We start from the raw sequence: 20,609 nt of genomic DNA, 5'->3' as shown, positions 1-20,609 counted from the left end.
ATTAAAAAGTGCCTCAATACCTGCTTCCCCACCACCACTACTGTAAGGACAGAACAGGCTTAGCCAATGTGTTACCCACCAAATGGTCATGTGATCTGGGGCAGATGAGAGTTTGAGTCCAGAAACATCTGAAGGGCACCATGTTGGCTACCTAAGGGGCAGAACTATGCTCATGGTTCTCTCTGATTCTTCCTTCTGCCTTACAGGTCTGTTGGTTGTTAAGCAGAGGGCTTTAGCGACAATGTAAGTCAAACATGGGTTTGTCTTTCTTTAACCACAGGGTGAGAGACAAAAGAGAGGCCCATGTTCTGTGCACTCATGTGCTCTTTTAAGATTGTCATTGAGACTGTAGCATGAGAGGAAATGGTGAATCTCCTCCTCATGACTCTGAACCTGATCTGCATTTACAGTTCCCAAAATATTCATGCTGCTTCAAGTGACATGTTTAGCATCACATGAACTTGGTCCTTCATATATGTTTAAGTTCTGAACACCAGTCAATTGGTAGAGACAGTGACTGCAATCCTGTTTCTCTCCATGTTGTTCACTGTAACACAATTGGATGACTGTATGGCCTTATAATGGAACTATAAAATTAGATGAAGACTTATGGCAACACAGATTCTCTAGGAAGAAACTGCCTATTCCAAGCTATTTAACCTAAAAAGAAAACCACCTCTTCCTTCCATATGAACACAATGCAGATTTAAAGCAATGCCAATTTAAAACAAGTAAATTATGAAAAAAGTCTGACAGAAGCATCCTTTTGCTTCAGGCTGTAAGAAGAAAACCAACTATTTTAGATGGCATATTCTCTACATTTCCCTGCAGATACCTTGTGCATTTTAAGTATTTTAGGCGCACACTGGAGAATATACTCCCTATTCATCTCACCCACCAAATGCTGCAGCAGTGACTCAGGATGCTATTAGCAAAATGCAATTTTTAAAATAAATATTTGTTGCTATAGGAGCAGCTGAAATCTTGATCACCGTCCCAAAGAGAAATCTGCCACAACCATCATTTCCCTTGTGGCTACCAGAAAAAGAGATTAAGGCCCGAGTGGCCCAGTCACAATTCAGAGGACCAAGAGCTCTTGTAAGCAAGTCCTTCAAGCTTGCCCTCAGTGACTGAACAAAGCTCTGAATGTTATTAGTCTGTAACTCCCATAATTCCTGACCATGGGCCATGATGGTTGTGGTTAATGGGAGATTCTTCTATTTATGCACATTGTGAATATAATACATATTGACCCCCAATGCTCTGGCACATTTCGTTATTGAGAAAAGAAAGGAAAAACACAAAAAAGAAGCATCATAATTTGCTGTGGTCCCAGAAGAGTATCAGTTTTATAAGATAAAGGGTTTAATGAAAAGCATCACCTTCTTTAATACTGAATGGCGATCAGTTCATACAGTTCACCTGGCTATAATTACAGCAATATAACAAAGGAAAGAGACTTCAGATTTTCTTGAGAGCATGTTACATTTCCCAGAATTAAGTTATGCAAGTGACCTCATAAGAAACTTAAAGAATTGAGAAATAGCTCAACAATATTGTAAATGAGGCGCCTAGGGACAGGTTTGTGTATTATACCAGTTACTGTAGATTCCGGCGTATTAGGTGATTGGGCGTATAAGACGCCCCCCCCCCCAAATTGGCAGCTGCCAATTTGGGGGGTAATCTTATACGCTTTGGCAGCTTCGCTGGGCAGCGGCAGTGGACTCCACGCCGGGAGGATGCTAATTAGCGATGCTAATCCGGCTTCGCCAGGCAGCTTCCTTCCGGCGCAGAGTGGAGCCTGCCACCCACTGCAGCCATACCCGGAGTATAAGACAACCCCAGACTTTTTAACCTCTTTTCCGGGATTAAAAAGTCGTCTTTAGGCCGGAATCTACGGTATGTGGAAACTGTCAGAAAGCTCTTTCCTGCCATAACCGGAGGCTGGCAGGCTCCAACAAGCAAGATGATTCACAGATTGTATTCTACCAATATGAGCTGGTGATCAATAAGCATTCCCCAATGGCTCCCACCAATTCTGGCTTTTTCTTGGGCATCACACTGGGAATATGACTGAAATATAGTATCAGAATACCTAAACTAAGTAAATTTAATTTAGTCTAAGTTAAACTGCAAGATGGAGTTAGGCAGTGAACATAGTGGTGGGTTTTGGGGGTGCCCTGGATGACCTGAGTCCCACCTAATTCTTGGGATCCTGTACCCAGTGAGGGTTTAGAATCTAATACAGGAAATTGCTGAAATAGTCAGACCAGTTTCTTTGTAGGACAATGACCTTAGCTGTCACTTAAGTGTCTTCATCAGGATCCCAAAAGAATAAGCTAGCTTGCAAGAGTCACAACTAAGTGGTGGTGCCCTCTGGGCTAATGGATGGGCCTCCCTCCCACTTCAGCTAGCTGCCAGGTGGGAGAACAATAGGTCAGTGTGGTGTGTGTTAGCAGAGCTGGAAGCAGGCTGGAAGCTTTAGACAGGAAGCCATGCTTGATGTGTCCTGGATCCAAAGCTGTGTCTAATGGAGAAGCAAGATCTATTGGGGTTTTAATACTGTGAGCCCCTCCAACTTATGTTCAGGTTGCATGTATGTGTAAACAAAACCTTCTATCCTAAAAACCATAATGTCTACTGACTATCATGAAAAAACAAAACAAAAAAACTGGGTAAGCACCTGGAACCCCTCAAGTCTCTAACCGCTCAGAGATTGGAGTGCGATGTAAAAATATTTTTAAGCTGCTAACTTTTTTATATACATACAATTTCAAATGTTGCTGCCATGGTACATCAAGGTTTTAAAAAAATGCAACTATGCTTTTAGAAAACTAAACACTTCTAAAATATTTTATTTTTTATTTACTTAATTTTTAAAAAATAATTCATATCTCATACCTTCTGCATTAAATAAATTATGTTCCCAGGTTGTCTTTTTGGGAAAACAATAGAAGCACTTTAAAAAGAAAATAATAAAATTTAGCATGAATGTAACACAACAAAGTAAAACGGCAACAATACAGTCATATTGTCTATTTAGACAGAAAAATAGCTGGTGCCTAATGACATTAACAGCATCACCAGACTACCTGGGGAGTTTGTGGTATCTTTTTAAAACTATCGTTCCAAAGGTAAAGAGTGGGGGGGTTTTGTTTTTGTTTGTTGTTTTAAAAAGGCTGCCTCTCACAGTTCATATGGCAGGGGAGCCCAGAGAAAGACCTCTGGTGATAAATTCAGTGCATAGGTAGATTGGTGTGCAGAAGGTGGCCCAACAGGTATTTCGTCCTAGACTGTTCGGTGCTGTAATGGCTCAGACTAACTCTTAGAACTGGGGTTGAGAGCCAATGGATAGGGCTGGGCAATATCTAGTATTCAACGCTGCAATACATCACCAGCTAAACATCACGATATATCAATATATCACAATGTCTGAAATAAAGATGGAGCTACGGAGAGCCATTGGTTGGCTTCATGGTTTTTTCTGCACATGCGCACACAGACACACCATGATTCACAATATTTTGTAGGACCAAAAATTATGAAACCCATATCATGATAGGGACTTCAAACCAGTTTTGGATGCTGTATCGCCCACCCCTACCAGTGGAGTTGTTGCAATACATGCCAAGATATGACCTCGCTACAGCATCTGAACTGTCTTCAACAGCCAATGGCTCAGGCAGGGCAAAACTTTTTGGCTAAAGTTTGGGGCCCCACAGCCCATGGGCCCCAAAATGACTACTCAGAGACAGTGGCTGATGATACTGAAAGAAAGCAAATAGGTATTTGCTAAGAAAGGATGCAGAAACTGGAACTTTCTTAGCAGACACATGCCTAGTTCCAACAATCTACACCAATTTCCCTGTGTTTTTTTTAATTTCTGTGCTCTTTCTTTGAAGACAAAAACCAGCCTGGACAGGCAGCACAGAAATGAAAGTGGGTTTGGAGAAGAGAAGCTGCCTGACCCTTTTTCCTCTAGTTATTTTTCAGCTCAACCCCACTCTACCCCACTTTTTCTTTTCCACTCAGGGCAACAGTGGAAGGGGATATGGAGAAGATAAGAACCAGAAGGAAAAAGGGTTAAGCAATTTCTCTCTGCCTACAATTCTTCAGCTTCTATTCATAGTCTGTCTAGGCTAATTTGAAAGAATCAGAAAGGGAGAAAAAAGTTTAATGTGCAGTTTCAGCCTTCAAAGTAGATGCTTGTCTATGCCTTTCCTTATATACATTAATCATGAGAGTGACTTTCAGAAGATTTCCTAATTCCCCAAAAGCAGCATGGCAAAAACTGCCTAAAGTTGTCTCTTGTAAGCAGTTTCTGGATCCAATATTGTGGCTGTTCTATCAGAGCAATCCTCCTGTGGAAGTCGGGGCTATTATTTATTATTTATTATTTATTATTTATTATTACTTGTTGCAGAAGGGCACCTGCATTCATAAAATGTTAATCATTGCTGTTACACAAATGCCTTTGCTGAGCCCTGAAGATAAGAGATTATTAGTCAAAGCCATGTGCCTTACCAAAGGCACAAATGAGCTGATAACACTAAAATGCAAAGAAACCTAAAATGGCAAAAAGGAAACAAAACCCTACCACATTTCCATAGATAACACAAATCTCTGCCCCTTACAGCATTTTGAACCAAGAAATAAAGAAATCACAAGTGGAATGTAAAAGAATATATCACCACTAATTGTTCTTCATTCATTTCTCACTAGTAATTGCATTTGTTATCATTGGATAACATATCGACAAGTTCACATTCCTTCTGTTTCCTTAATCTCAAATACAAAAAGAAACTTTCAAAGAATAAATCACTAGATCCTGGGAATCTATATAACTGTTGTATATAATATTGCAATGTACAGGCTTCTCACAACCTCAACGCATCATCAACAATAGCACATTTTGGCAGACGTTTGGAGCAATGGAAAAGATTCCCATATTGTGAGCATCTGTTCTGCAAAGCCATTAGCATTGCTTCTGCTTCCTAAAAGAAGCTCTGCAGTCCAATCCTATGCATATTTAGTTAAAAGTGAGCCCAGTTAAAGAAATCTTTCTGCAATGATTTCTTTGAAAGTTAAATAACCTCGCCTAAAAAATTGAAAAAGACAAACAGCTGTCAGATTCACTGGAGGCAGCCTCCCCAGCTTCCTACTCACAGGAAAGCCCAGCTGAGAATGCCATGGGGATTTCAGGGAAAGGGAGCACTCAAGAAGGCTGCAGAATACAACCCAGTGAATATATTTACAGCATGAAAGGACACTCACAAACCCTTCAGCTTCCTTGAAAGTACATTAAGTGCAACAAAAACTGCAAACTCCATCCATGAGATTTTCATTCAATTATTTCCTCCCCTTTGATTTTTTTTTTAACTGAAGAAGTGGGGTGGAGTTGGTAAAGCATGGGAGATGCTTTCAGTGCAGTATTACTCCTGATAGTTGTGTCCAGCAGTGTTTGGAGGGCCCATGGGCAGATTCTACCACAAAAGTTGTTGCCTCCGCTAATGTGTATGGCTAAGAAACTCCATGTAGCTGAGGAAGAGGGAAACAGATAAATAAAGCAGCTTGCTTTATTGGCAACTGGGCCAAAACAGCCAACCAAAGTAGGTAGGCAGTTTTGTCTCATTTTTTAGTTTGCAACCACAGAGAAAGGACACCTCTTATGCTTCCCATCTCCATAAGTTTCAGTATGATGCTGGTGTCATACAATAAACCGTATCAAGAGGAAAAAACATAAAAGAATAAAATAGAATTAAAAATTCACATAAATTGTACCTGATGTCAATAGGATGGATGAATCGAATAGATCCAACTAGGAACTCTTCACGCAGGTTTTCTTCACAAAGTGCAGTCAAACTATGGCGCTCGCTCCCACAGGAGGCACTGATGGCCACCAATTTGGATGGCATTAAAAGAGGACTGGACAAATTCATGGAGGAGAGGGCTACTGATGGCTACTAGCCATGATAGCCATGCTCTGCCACCGCAGCTGGAGGCAGCAAATGCTTCTGAATACCAGTCTCTGGAATCCACAGGAGAGAGGAGTGCTCTTGTGCTCGAATCCAGCTTGCAGGTTTCCCAGACATCTGGCAGGCCTCTGAAAACAGGATGCTGGACTAGATGGGCCACTGGCCTGATCCAACAGGCTCTTTTTATGTTCTTATCTCTATCACGTTGAACTGTTTGCGCTGATTGTATCTAGCTGATTCCCTCAGCAACAAAGAATCATTAATATGAAGAACTATGCAAGTAATGATGGCAAATGGGAACCATGCCAGGAGAGTCGCTACCTGTTTAATTCTTCAGCACTCCTACAATTTTGAGAATTAGTTCAGAAATGTGTTTAGCTAATGTCCCCATGATTGCATTAAGAGAAATATATACTACCAATTTCGTTTAATGAAACGCTGGGAATGTTACAATTCCCTGACTTAGTTTAATGCTCTTAAAGACATGTGCACATTATCCACAGTAAAGCTAACGACAAATTCTGTATCTCTCTAGATGGTAGTTAATTGTTAGTGATGGAATAAATTCATGGCTGATTATCCTGTATCTAGGCAACTTAAAAATAAATGCACAAGCTTATTTCATCTCTTATTCACCAGTGCAGGAAATACAGTGCAGGTTCCACAGTATGTCAGCTCTCAGAGGTATGGCACATTAGCTTGATAGACTATATTAAGACTAATATGCATTGGAAGTGAGATCGCAACAAGACCATTTTGCTTAAATGCGATGAACCCCAGGATACCTGGCTGCTACTTTAAGCCCAATAAGCTTACTTCTGATGATTGCTTTAATTTCCAGTGTGTCTGGAACTGTCCAATGTCATATTTTTAAAAAGGAAATGTTACAAAATCACTATGGATCCAGACAGTTTCCATGAGTGGAACTTCACTTATGGAACACTTTTTTAAAAAAAAGATTAGCTGAAAATGGGGCTGAACCAACTTCTGATTGAACATGTGTGAAAATGACATCAAATGGAAATAGAAGGATCCATAACTACTCTAGACAGTGTGGAAGGTGGCACGGGAGGCTGTAGGAAGAATAGGCAAAAACAGCTCCCCTTTTCCCTTTCCTTTGGAGAAGGAGCCTTTTTAGGGCAACTCTGGATACAACCCAATGCAAGTTAACAGGTGCTGCAGTCCAAATTTCTGTAAAACAAAGTACTGGTGATTTTGCTGTTTTTTTAGATTTGTGGGACTCCAGAAATGAAAACAACTTGAAAGAAGACAACTATTTTATATGCAGTTTCTCGACAGTTGTCAAGGGCAGAAAGTAAAATAATCCAACATCTTTGTCTCCCACATCTTCACACAGATTCCAAGCCTCCATTTCTGGCAATATGAGGAAGTCCCGGTTACTTCATAATCCAAGGATGTTGTTGATTTAGATGAAAAACAAATGTTCAAGGCAATGAGGCTCCACAGATCATAACAGGTTCTGTCTTATTTCCTCAGGTGGGCATCATCAGCATGAGGTCACATTGGCTGGTCCCTCCCCTTAGGGTAGGAAGCATCAGCACAGGATTGCAATGGTTGGTCCCTTCCATTCAAACAGACAGCATTAGTACAATGTCACAATGGATGACTGCTCCCCTTGAGGCAGGAAACATCAGCACTAGGTCACAATGGCCAGCCTGGCTTCTTGAGGCAGGGAACAAGCGTGAAGGCACGTTGGTCAGGGCTGTATCTCATGAAAGCAGGCTTCATCAGACCGTGGGCACAAGGCAAGCAGAACCAGGAGCACACTCATTCTCGGTGAGAAAAGCTATGCAAGAGCACATGAGCAAAGTCTCTCTCTTCCAGAGGTGGGTGGCAGATGATAAGACAACATAATGGACACCAGCATCTCTCTCACTCAAATCAGCAGCAATATTTGGTTGGAAAAGCTGTAAGTCAAAAGAAGAGAAGTTAGCAGGTAGACACCCCCACTATTATGCAAAAGAATGCTTAATAAACAAACCGTCTGGCAAGCCCCTCTCCATGTATTTATTTTGTCTCTATGAATCTCAGCGGACAGATTTAATCATGCTGCATGCCCAAAAAGAGCTGATGTGGTGTCAGGGAAGCAACCTGCCCCTGCTCTTGTCCCAAGGGTCTATAGAGGTGTGTCACTCCCACACAGCCCTACTGAGGGATGCAAAAGGTTTAAAACTGACTGTGAAAATTAACAAGGGAGAAGTCACACTGTCAACACCTATTCCTCATCCTCGTCTCTCCCCTATCCATCCATCATTTTGTTTTCCCCATTTTCATTTGTCATCATTTTGTGTCTTTTTAAAAATAAAATGTTTCTATACTTTATTATATTACATAATACTTCAAATAGATAATTAATTATACACACATATTCTATTACTTAGAAAAACAAAATCCTGCCAAGACTTAAATTTTCAATAATGAACAAAAACATGTCCATCTCTCAGCAAACAAAATCTGAATACTCGTATTTCTCATATGAATCAAGTTGGTTAATTTGTCCATTTCTGCAAGCTCTAAACATTTCAATAATCATTCCCAGATAGATGTGATGTGTGGCTTTTTCCTCTTGTGAACCCACACAATTTTTGTTGTTATTAATAAATGCAAGTCTTTAATAATGAATTTATTTTGGAATATCCTCTGCAATCCAAAATCGACATTGGGCTAAGTCCCTCTGTTAGAGCCATCATTTCTGATATAATGAATGTTATTTGCCTCCAAAAAGCATAAGCCAGCTAGGCTGCCCCACCAAATATGAAGCAGATATGCATTTGTGACTGAGCACTTCCAACATTTGAACTGTGTGCCTGAATAAACATTGTCAAGCCTAGCTGGTGTCATATCCCACCGTAATAGCTTGTTACATTGATAGACTCAGGATGGCATTCAACCTCACACTCTTCCAGTCATTCCATCTGTGCAAGCATTTCAGCTTGCCAGATGGAACCCCCCTCTCCTCCTCCACATTCTGGGGCTTCTCCTGACCCCCTTCCTAAATGCAAATAAACCTTCAGGCAGATGGAAGAAAAGGCAGAAGCAGCAGTGACCTGTGTTCCCAGCCTTCCTAATGAGAACTAGAACCACAATGTGCATTCCGAGGGGGTAAGTAACCATGCAGAAAGTAGATATGATAGAATTTTGCCTCCCTCATAACAGAACTGGGGTCATCTAAGAAAGTTAAAAGGTCGGAGATCCAAGATAGTCAAGAGAATATATATGCACAGAGCACATTGTCCGACTACAGAATTTGTTCTCACAAGATGCAGTGATGGCTGTCAACATGGATGGCTTTAAATGGGATTTGACAAATTTCAGGGAAAATAAGGCTATCAGTGACCACTAGTAATGGTGACTATATACTCCAGTACCAGCTACTAAAGAAATGTCAGTGGGAGAGTCCTGCTACCTTTTGCTCTGCTTGTGGGCTTCCCATTGGCCACTGTGAAAACAGAATGCTAGACTAGATGGGCCACCAGCACGCCTTGTACTGTTCTTGTCAAGATTTCTCTTGCATAAAGGCAATTCATCTAAACAACCTGGCATTGTTCTGTAAATTACATGTCAATTTCAAACAGTTCGTGAGCTTTAGTCCAATGAATGAAAATTGAATTGAGTCACAGGGTTAACAAGAAATTCTATACATCTATCTAGAAAGCAGCTGGCTCATTTACCTTTTCTGAGCTAGATAAAAATTCATTTTGCATGTGTGTGTGTACAGATGTGTGTGCTTGATTCAGGTATCATCAGCCAAGCGGTACAAGCAGGCCAAATTCATAATTACAAACTTCAGTGCCATAACTACTAAGGATCATTAGTCTGATTTTTATTCATTTCCCCCATATATCTAAGTGCTATTATCTTAGAAATCATTACATCTTTTGGGCTCTCTCAGTGTCTGCCTCCTGGCATTTATATGGATTATGGTGATCTATGGGTGCTCAAAAAAATTAAAGACGTAGGGATGGGTGAACTCCAAAGGGTGATTTTACATATATGGCCCTCTTCTCAAAGCCTGCTTTATCCCAAAGAGAAATCTCATACATTTGATCTTCCCTAAATAACATGCTACAGAATAGCTTCAAAAGCAAGAAATGAACATGGAAAAAAGTCTGTTAGTTAAATGATGTATGAAGATGCTCATTTATTACAGATGAAGATGAAGTCCAGACTGAGATGACAATTATAAGCAGGGGCTGTTGATCTCTGAAAGAAAAAATGAAGACACATCCTTATTGGGGGGGGAGGAGCTTAACTTTACAGAATTTTTCCTTAGGAAGAATATTGGGGAAATGAGTTCTGAACTGATGTTGCAGGAAGAGGAGGAGCTTATAGGAACACGTAGTACGGCATCTACATTTTTCTAAGAAGGGGATGGCCCCATGCAGCAGTGGTATGTAGTCAGTAGGGGGCCAGTGAGCATGACTTTGGTGCTGGGGGCCATGCTCTTTTTGCTACACAGTCACAAGGGCACACACTACGAGAGATGGGTTAACCCTCCCCTTTCTGCACACCATTCAATTGTTTTGATTACAGGGGGAAAGGGGGAAAGAAAATACAATAATTGCATTTTTGTCATGAAACAATTATAATGCAACATGACAAAGAACATTTATAACTGGGAAGACCTTATCCATTAAGTTGAGGCAATTATGCCTTCAAATGTCATCCAATTCTGTCAACTGGGAGGGAGGGGTGTGAACAGACACACACACACTCTCTCTCTCTCTACACACACACACACACACACACACACACACACACACTTCATGATAGTGAATCGAGGAGCCATTAAGCTTTATTTTTCTGAATTGTGATCCAGATTTGAACTTGAACCAAATCAGGCAGTCCCTTTACTGCTTATGACTTCTCAGATTGTTTTCAAAAGTGCTAAAACAGGGTCAAAACTATATCTTATGCTCAGGGCTTGCTTCTAACCGGTTCATAGGAAACTCAGAACTAAGGTCTTTCAGAATTTTTATGTCTTTACTGTAAATAACATTCTCTCAAATCACGCATTGCATAACCATTCAGCTCATCCGAATTATTTTTTGTCCCTTTCAGAAGAATTTGGAGATGAAATTTTCAGTTAAATTTCTTCTTCCAAGTATCATCTTCAAAAACTAGGGTTTAAAATGAACTTTTGTTCAAAAATTCAGTATCTAGATCGCTGCTGGTCGTTGATTCATATTTAAATGCAATTGTACTAAACAATTTATAATAATATCTCTAGTATAGAGGTACATTATGTGCATATGATTGCAGCCTACATTATTTTATGTTTTTGACACTTTTAGATATCTTCCTTTTTCACATTGGGGCTTCATTTCTCTAAATTATTGTAAAAAGAAACAAATCTCTCATGTCACATAATGCATGACAATGAAAAATAAAACAGTGTTGAGTTTGAATTGTTTAAGTGTTACTATTGCTCTGAATGTTGATTTTAACTTGGACATTTGTCAAAGGAAATGATAGTGAAACATGATGTGTAAATTTACTATTTTCACTCTAAAAATGAAATGATGCACACTGACAGGAGAAACTGCACAGACGGAACTTTGTAGGACCTTTTGCCATGGCAATTGCTGCCAAATATTCAAGCCAGTATTCAGCTTTTAAAAAGCAGCTTCTCTGTTCAGCTGAATGAACTGCTGCAAGACACAGGATGAATCTCTGCCTGAGAATGCAGTTCTTACACATGAAAATGTTTTACTACCCCCTTTCAAATCATTTGTGGGGAGGGTGGACTACGATTTTTTTCAAGCTTGCTCATCTCTTCACACTAACAAACCAAGATGTTGGCTTGCTTAACTCATAAGACCTGCAAAATGTGTGCTACTAATGTAATTATTCTCCTTGCTAGCACTTTTTTTCCTGAAGCCTAAATAACTGCAGAAACCCTATCGTCCAGAATTTAGTTTATACCAAATTACTCCTGTCTAATAATATTTCTCTTTTTATGTAACATAGTAGAGCAATTTAAAAGATTATAGTCTTGAACCAGAATGATTACATATTGGGAACATTTCGTTTGGTTTTGTTCTTGCAGCATTTCTGTGGCAAGGGAGGGAGGGAAGATAGAAAAAGCTGAGGGTGCTGAGAAATAGGCAACAGCAAACAATACTTCAAACTGCAAGGTAAACAGTATTTTTTATTACTTATTCAAACAAACAAATGTATTTTAAAATTCAGTGATGTTAGAACATACACTAGGTGAAATTTATGCTGTAATTAAAAACTAATTGCCACTGTTATTTTTAAGTTGCTAATTCTATTTCTTGCTTATTTGTGCATGCGTGGCATTGGATTGATCAGATAAGCAGTCAAGCTTCTTTTTTAAGAAACCACTTTTATTAATATCAGATATATGGAAAGTGATGATGCCTTGAAGATTTCATATCTGCTACATTTTATCCCCCAAAGGAGCAAGAGTGGGTAACTTAGCTAAGATTTTCTTCTTAGTGTCTTGCTAATCTATCTGTAAAATGGAGGAGGTCAAGTGGTAAATAGGGGTTTATGAATCTGTCAGTTTTCTGATTTCTCTCAGATGCTTATTTTTCCAATATGAAATTCAGTGCTTCATGTTTCCCCATTTCAGCTTTTTACTAAGTTTAAAAAGGTAAAGGACCCCTGACAGTTAAGTCCAGTCACAGACAACTCTAGGGTTGCAGCGCTCATCTCGCTTTACAGGTCGAGGGAGCCGGCGTTTGTCTGCAGACAGTTTTTTCCAGGTCATGTGGCCAGCATGACTAAGCATCTTCTGATGAAACCAGAGCAGTGCACAGAAATGCCATTTACCTTCCCACCGGAGCGGCACCTATTTATCTACTTGCACTTTGATGTGCTTTCAAACTGCTAGGTTGGCAGGAGCTGGGACCGAACAACAAGAGCTCACCCCCGTTGCAGGGATTCGAACTGCCGACCTTCCGATCGGCAAGCCCTAGGCTTAGTGGTTTAGACCACAGCGCCACCCACATTTACTTTCTCCCAATATTTTTATTAACAACAACTTATAGACAAACCTACACCCTGATGTTTTCCTATATTTTAAGTTTCAGCACAGAAATATGATGACTACCCTGCGGTAATATCATGTTTTTCACTGTTCACAATTATACTAAAATGAAATAATTAAAAGTTGTAAAAACAATCTAAGGATAACCAAGATTGTTTCTTTGCGCACAGAGACCCACACACCTCAGAGGATGTTGGTTCAAGAATAAATCCCATGTCTTCACAGATTAAGTAAGGACTGCAGTGTCAAGACTTCTATCTTGTTACAAAGGTGGTGTGTCCGTTTGCAATATATGATACTTTTCCTGCATCTTCATCCCAAGGACCTTCAGACATGTTCAAATCAATGGATTAGAAGTGGGAAACTACTTCATCCACCTGGTAGGCTGAACCACAACACCCTCTATTGCCTGCAGGTCAATTATATGCTCTGTGAGCACTGATGTCAGGTATGACATCAAAGGTCCTTGCTCTCAACTCCAATCAGCTGATGGGTGCAAAGTGGAAGCCCTTGTAAGTTTTAGGCATCATATGGATTCAAACTGTGTCTCCAAATGGTAATTTTCTCTCTGTCAGTCTGCAGAAGGAAAAAAATGTGATTTGCAGACACATGGTTTGCATTCAAACTGCACCTGGAAGCAGACATTTTCCAGACTTCAAAGGGGCTCCCTCCCAATCCCCATCAGCCGATCAGCACTGAAAGCAACCCCATCAGCTGCATTAGGGAGTGGGTGTATAGCATTTAAATTACAAAACAGGCAGTGAAGTGGGGGAAAAAAACGCAAGCCAAATGCCAAGCCACTGACTATTTCGAATCACTCCCACTGTAGCTTTGTTCGTTTTTGCTATAATGAGTGCTATCTAAGGGATGATGAGAGATTTAGGCAGAAAATGGGTAGTCTGATGGATCCAAGGTTAGACAGAGGGAAGTTTCAAGAAATTTGGCTCCTTTCTTCTTGTGGTATGGCAAAGTAAGTTGGGGTTAAAGGGGATGCAATAGTAGTAATGTCAGTTTCCAAAGAGTGCTTCAGTAATGGCAATTCAAAGGTTGTGCATCCACTTTTATTAAAAAGAGTAAGCACATGCCTATTGCAATATATATCATGCACTATTGTAGGAGTTGGAACTTAAAAAGAGCCCTGCTAGATCTGGTCTAGTATCTTTTCTGTTTCCCACCGTGGCCAGCCTGCTACATACAGGACATTCTCCCACTGTTGTTCTTCACCAACTAGTTTCAAAAACATTGATCCCTCTCATCCCGGAGGTAGAATATAGCCAAATCATAACTAGTAGCACAGTTGTAATTGCACATGCTCCTAAGAAGAATATATCCTGTGATGCTGGAGGGCAATAGCTGCACTGCATCTTTATAGGAATATTCAAACTTCCTGTTGCTCACACTGCACAAATCAATCCACCCTCTTGCTGCCCCTGATATCTGCCAAGAGATGGCAAGGCAGGTCCAATGCACACCAAGATGGAGACTGCAACTGGCAGGCTACTCTATGTACGAGTATTTGAGAAAGCATTTGCTCTAAACAGACTCCTGCAATCTTATTTTGCTGTGAGTAGAATCTACAGGGGATGGGGGTAGGCCAAGGTTTTGAAAATGGTATAGGTGCAATTTATTCTGAACAAAAGGCTAAATTAATTGTGAACAATGTAGTGACAGAAGAGTTTAAGATTGAGAAAGGGACACGACAAGGCTGCCCAATCTCTCCATTGCTTTTTATATCGGTCCTTGAGGTTTTGTTAAATATGATTAGAAAGGACCAAGAGGTTAAAGGTATACAAGTGGGAGCTAAACACTACAAACTGAAAGCATTTGCTGCTGACTTAGTATTGACTTTACAGGAGCCAGAATCCAGTACTAAAAGGGTATTGGAATTGATTCAAGAATTTGGACAGGTAGCAGGTTTTAAGCTGAACAAGAGGAAAACTAAGGTTTCAGAGAAAAACTTAACTGTGAATGAGAGAGAGAAATTCCAGGAGGAGACAGGACTAACGTTGGTTAAGAAAGTGAAATACTTAGGGGTTAACATGACTGCAAAAAATGTGAATTTATTTAAAGATAATTATGAAAAATGTTGGACTGAAGTGAAAAAGGATCTAGAAATATGGACAAATCTGAAGTTATCATTGTTAGGCCGAATTGCTGTGATAAAAATGAACGTGCTGCCAAGGATGTTGTTTCTGTTTCAAACATTGCAAATCTTAGACAAGATGGATTGTTTCAAGAAGTGGCAGAAATATATTTCCAGATTTGTCTGGCAGGGCAAGAAGCCTCGAATAAAATTTAAGATATTAACGGATGCTAAAGAAAGAGGTGGATTTGCCCTGCCAGACCTTAAACTTTATTATGAATCAGCTGCTTTTTTGCTGGCTGAGAGAATGGCTGCTTCTTGAAAACACAGATGTGTTGGATCTAGAAGGTTTTAATAACGCATTTGGCTGGCATGCAGATTTGTGGTACGATAAGGTAAAAGTACATAAAGCATTTAAAAATCATATTGTTAGAAAAGCATTGTGAGAGCCAGTGTGGTGTAGTGGTTAAGAGCGGTAGACTCCTAATCTGGGGAACCGGGTTCGCGTCTCCGCTCCTCCACATGCAGCTGCTGGGTGACCTTGGGCCAGTCACACTTCCTTGAAGTCTCTCAGCCCCACTCACCTCACAGAGTGTTTGTTGTGGGGGAGGAAGGGAAAGGAGAATGTTAGCCGCTTTGAGACTCCTTAAAGGGAGTGAAAGGCGGGATATCAAATCCAAACTCTTCTTCTTCTAACGTTTGGATAAGATATAAGGATCTGTTAGAAAAAAGAACTCCATGATGGTTGTCACCAATGGAAGCGAAGGCACAGAAAAAACTCAATATGGAGGCCAAATGGCCGAAATATTGGGAAATTGTGGAGCATGACGGTGATATAATAAAATTGCAGAGCTTTGAAAAATTGAAAAACAAAGTGAGAGATTGGCTCCATTATTACCAAATAATGGAGGCATACAATTTGGACAAAAAAGTTGGTTTCCAGGTGGAAAAATCAAAATTGGAAACAGAATTGTTAGATCCAAAAATCAAGAATTTGTCAAGAATGTATAACTTGCTGTTGAAATGGAACACCCAGGATGAAATGGTGAAATCAGCTATGATTAAATGGGCACAAGATGTTGGACATAACATAATGATGGCTGACTGGGAACACTTATGGAGCACAGGTATGAAATTCACGGCATGTAATGCCCTAAGAGAAAATTTAATGAAAATGATTTATAGGTGGTACATGACACCAGTCAAGCTTGCAAAAATTTACCATTTGCCCGATAATAAATGTTGGAAATGTAATGAGACTGAAGGTACATTCTTTCACCTTTGGTGGACATGCCCAAGGATTAAGACATTCTGGGAGATGATTTATAACGAAATGAAAAATATATTTAAGTATACCTTTTTGAAGAAACCAGAGGCCTTTCTCCTGGGCATGGTCGGCCAATTGGTGTTAAAGAAAGATAGAACTTTTTTTATGTATGCAACAACAGCAGCAAGAATACTTATCGCGAAGTATTGGAAGATTTACCCACACAGGAAGAATGGCAGATGAAGTTGATGGACTACATGGAATTGGCAGAAATGACTGGCAGAATCCGAGACCAGGGAGAAGAATTGGTGGAAGAAGATTGGAAAAAGTTTAAAGACTATTTACAGAAATATTGTAAAATTAATGTTAGAAAATGTTGGAATGAAGTTATATGGCTTTAGTAGAAATGTTATAAGGAATTAGGTATAGATAGATTAATAGGGTATTAAAGGGAAAAATAAGGTTAGAATGTGTTAAGATAATTATAGGATAGGAAATAGAGGAAGATGGAGAGGAATTGCTGAAACAATTAATAGAAGTGGAAGACAAAAAGGGAGGTGTGAGGAGGTCGTGAAAACATGTGAATGAAAAATAAGATATTGAAATTGGATTGTTTTGAATGGTTTTTGTTTTGTTTTGACAATTGTGTTAGTGTCGTGTAGTGTTTTTTGTACGGTATTGTATTGTTGTATTGTTTTTCTTTGGTTGTTTTCTTTGGTAATGTTGTGTTTAAATTGTTGAAAACTAATAAATATTATTTTTTAAAAAATATATTTTGCTGTGAGTAAATAAAACAATCCGACACTTTCCAGTGATTAACCAAGACTCAACATTCTTAGTTTCAAAAATTATTTGAAAGGAGTCAAGATGATACCTTCTATTACAGTGGTACCTCTGGTTACAAACTTAATTTGTTCCAGAGGTCCATTCTTAACCTGAAGCACTACTTTAGCTAATGGGGCCTCCTGTTGCCGCATGATTTCTGTTCTCATCCTGAGGTAAAGTTCTTAACCCGAGGTACTACTTCCGGGTTAGCGGAGTCTGTAACCTGAAGTGTTTGTAACCTGAGATAGGACTGTAGTGCCATCCAACAATCAGCAAGCTCTGGCTGGATACAACTTTGCCTAACTTAAGGCTTATCCACACTAGGGCTGGGCGATATCAGCTTTTCAACATCACAGTCTATCACCAGCTAAACATCGCAGTCTGGTGATATGCTGCAAAGCTGAAAAAACAAGCTGCATTGGTCTCAGGCTGAGAGGCGCTGGGTGAAACTGCCACAGCTCTCAACGTGGGAGCTGAGGCGCTTTCACCCCAGCTCCTAGCAGGCTGGAACAACGTGGCTTGTTTGAACGGCTAGCAGAATCATCCCCAGTGCTCCCCCCACTTTCGAGAGAGCCAGAGCCGGGTTGGGGGATTCTTTAATTGCTCGGCTGAGGCAAGCGGCAACCGCACACTCAGCTGAGCAGTTTGAAGATGCAGAGGGAGCAACAAGCTGCATTGGTGAGGCCAATGCAGCTTTTTTCTCCCTCTGTGTAATATGAGAGCAGAGTGGGATGGTGGCTTCACTCAGCTATATATCGCTGGTGAAACCACCACTGCTCCTGAGTCCCTCTGCTAGCAATGCTCACTGGAGGAAGTTGCTAGCAAAGGGACTCAGGAGCGGTGGCAGTTTCACCAACGATATACCATTGAACAAAGCCGACATTGTGGTCTGCTCCCCATACTGGTCCTGGGTAATATTTTGATTTATCACCCAGGCCTAATCCATGCCTCTGTTTGCTCCACTGCTTTCCCCTGGGGAAACCCAATCTTTAGCACTGAATCTGAACAAGCAGCAATGAGGTTTTCCACAGATTTCCATTTGTTCCTATTTAGTTTAGTGCAGGTTTTCCAAGGGGAAGTGGCAAGGCAAAGGCAAAACCACCTAGAAAGCACAGGACAAGTGGAAAACTTCTTGGACTCGTTCTTTCTTTGTACAGGGTAAGCGGAAGTCCTGGTGACTTTATTATTGCTTCATAAAGCTCTGTCTCCATCATGTCCAAAGCCCAAACAGACACAGAACAAACAGGACACCTTGTAGGCTAGAGCAGAAGTTACTCGTGCCAGGATCTACCAAAGACCCTAGTCCTTTTCTTTTTTTTCTGAATAATAAAAGCATTATTCACTTGCATGGACCTATAATATAATTACTTATATGAGCAAGAATTATTTTAATAAAGAATAGTTGGAAGGTAGGGTGGTAACTAAAGTATTTTACAATTTATGCCGCATTAAATTGTATTATTGGAGATACAGGTCATAGTCATATAATTATAGAGACTCCATTATTATGAGCAACAAAGCAAACCTGGATTATGCTCTCCTCCTTTTTCATATTTGTGGACTTTTGCATAATTAACAGTGCGAATATAAATGGTTTCTGTCCCCACCTCAATTTAAGTGCATTTTTGCGAGTTCAAAGTAGTGCAAGGCCACATAAAAAGTTTCAGCTGGGTGGAAGGAGGAACTACACTTTAGTTAAGCCACAAAAATGAGTTCAGCAGGAGTGCAGGTAGAGGTGGAATTCTACTGTATCAAAACATATTCATCTAGTTCCAGTAATTAACAGCTAAAGTTAGGCCTTTTAAAATATACTTCATCTAAATTCCTCCCGTCTTTCATTGCCTGGCTATTAAAGCCCCTGAAACAGAAGCAGCAGTTATTTAACCAGTTGTATCATCATTTCAGTTTAAGGAGTTAGTATATAAAGCCCTTGGTACCAGTTTAGTTGCAGGATCACTTTACACCAAGGGTAGTCAACATTTTTATACCTACCGCCCACAAATGCATCCTTCATGATGGTAAAATTTCCTTACCGCCCACCAGTGCTTGATGGAAGAAGGATTCAGCTTATGTCATAGAACCCCCTACCGCCCACCTAGAATCCTGAAACGATCACTAGTGGGTGGTAGGGACCAGGTTGACAACCCCTGCTTTACACAATATATGCCCACTCAACCAGTATGATCTGAGTTTGTGGCACTGTTACAGGTGCAATATAATATTTGTTCTACACTTCTAAGAAAAGGATCTAAGGAACTAAATATAAATTTAGGGGATCACATTTTGAAAGTGTCCACCCCCAAAGCCCCTTGACCTATTTGCCTGTAATTTGGCAGGCATTATCCATTCTGGAGGGGCTCTCCCAGCCCTGTTTCTCAAGACCTTTTAACTGGAATTGCTGCATATTGACAGCACAATTATGTAGGTAAGTGTGTGGCCAGGCAGCATGTGAACCATTCTGTGGAATACGCTAAGGTCACAGTCTTCCAGTGCTTCCATGTGCACCTTCCATTCCAGAATCTCTTACATGAAAACTAGACATTTCCTAGGCTAAATGTTTACTTATTAATACACTCAGCACACATGGAAATATGTGGACCAGCATCTCAGTGGAGATAATTTTGTCTTCTTTTTAAAATACTCCTGTCTCTTTGCTTATCAAAAAACTGATGGCCTATTTTGAGCTTCTGGACAGCTGCTTTTGTTCCATGGTTTGTCAGTTTACATTTTTATCACAATAATTTGTGGGCAAACGCTTTGCATAACTGAAGTGCACAACTTCAAGTTGGTCTTTAAATTAAAAGGAGAGTGGGCAATTGGGTCTTCTTTTCATGCAGTAAGGTTTGTTTTTAAAACATTAAATAAATAAGATTAACAGCAGTTGATGCAAATTGTGGGCGGATCTGATGAAGGCTCATGGAAAAACACAGTGATTGATAGAGCAATTTATTTTTATTGAAGCACCTCTTTTTTAAAATATGACTAACTTTGGGGGGGTGGGGGAAATGGTTCCATCTGCTAACCAGCTGACAACCACAAGAAAAAGGCCTTAATTCATTTGGACTGTGCATTCTCTCCTCCCTTAGTGCATACCATTCCTGCCAAAATTTCTACAATTGGACTCCATGCTGAGTTCTCTTTTCAGAGATCCTGTCCCTGAGACGATTGCATTCAGTAATTCTCAAAAAAAAAAAAAATTCCCAGGAACCTGATTGTCCCATGAAATAATGCCTGACTTGAAAAATGTTATTACTATTCCAGCACTTCCTGCAAGAACTAGGAAATTTCAAAAGATAGCTTTTATAGGGTCAGTTATCTTTTAAGGAAAGTGTACTAGAGTACTGAATATTGAGGGACGCAGGTGGCGCTGTGGTCTAAACCACTGAGCCTCTTGTGCTTGCCAATTGAAAAGTCAGCGGTTCA

General features: G+C 40.1%; 1 protein-coding gene across 23 annotated transcripts in view; it reads right to left on the bottom strand.

Annotated features, from left to right (window-relative positions):
- Positions 1-20,609, bottom strand: part of LOC310706620 (uncharacterized protein) — a 447,399-nt gene that overhangs the window by 150,474 nt on the left and 276,316 nt on the right. For all 23 annotated transcript variants that reach the window (XR_014525946.1, XR_014525947.1, XR_014525948.1 and 20 more), the window contains one exon: positions 5,782-7,903. Coding sequence is in view for 19 of the 23 variants with exons in the window: in XM_083502961.1 (XP_083359087.1) it covers positions 5,782-5,939 (158 nt within the window). In the remaining 4 variants the exon portion in view is untranslated. The remainder of the gene's footprint in view (positions 1-5,781; positions 7,904-20,609) is intronic.

The sequence above is a fragment of the Podarcis liolepis genome (assembly GCF_965112155.1).
Source record: "Podarcis liolepis genome assembly, chromosome: 5".
Lineage (NCBI taxonomy): Eukaryota > Metazoa > Chordata > Lepidosauria > Squamata > Lacertidae > Podarcis > Podarcis liolepis.
The sequence above is the reverse complement of the archived record's forward strand: the minus strand, read 5'-3'. Positions and strand labels throughout refer to the sequence as shown.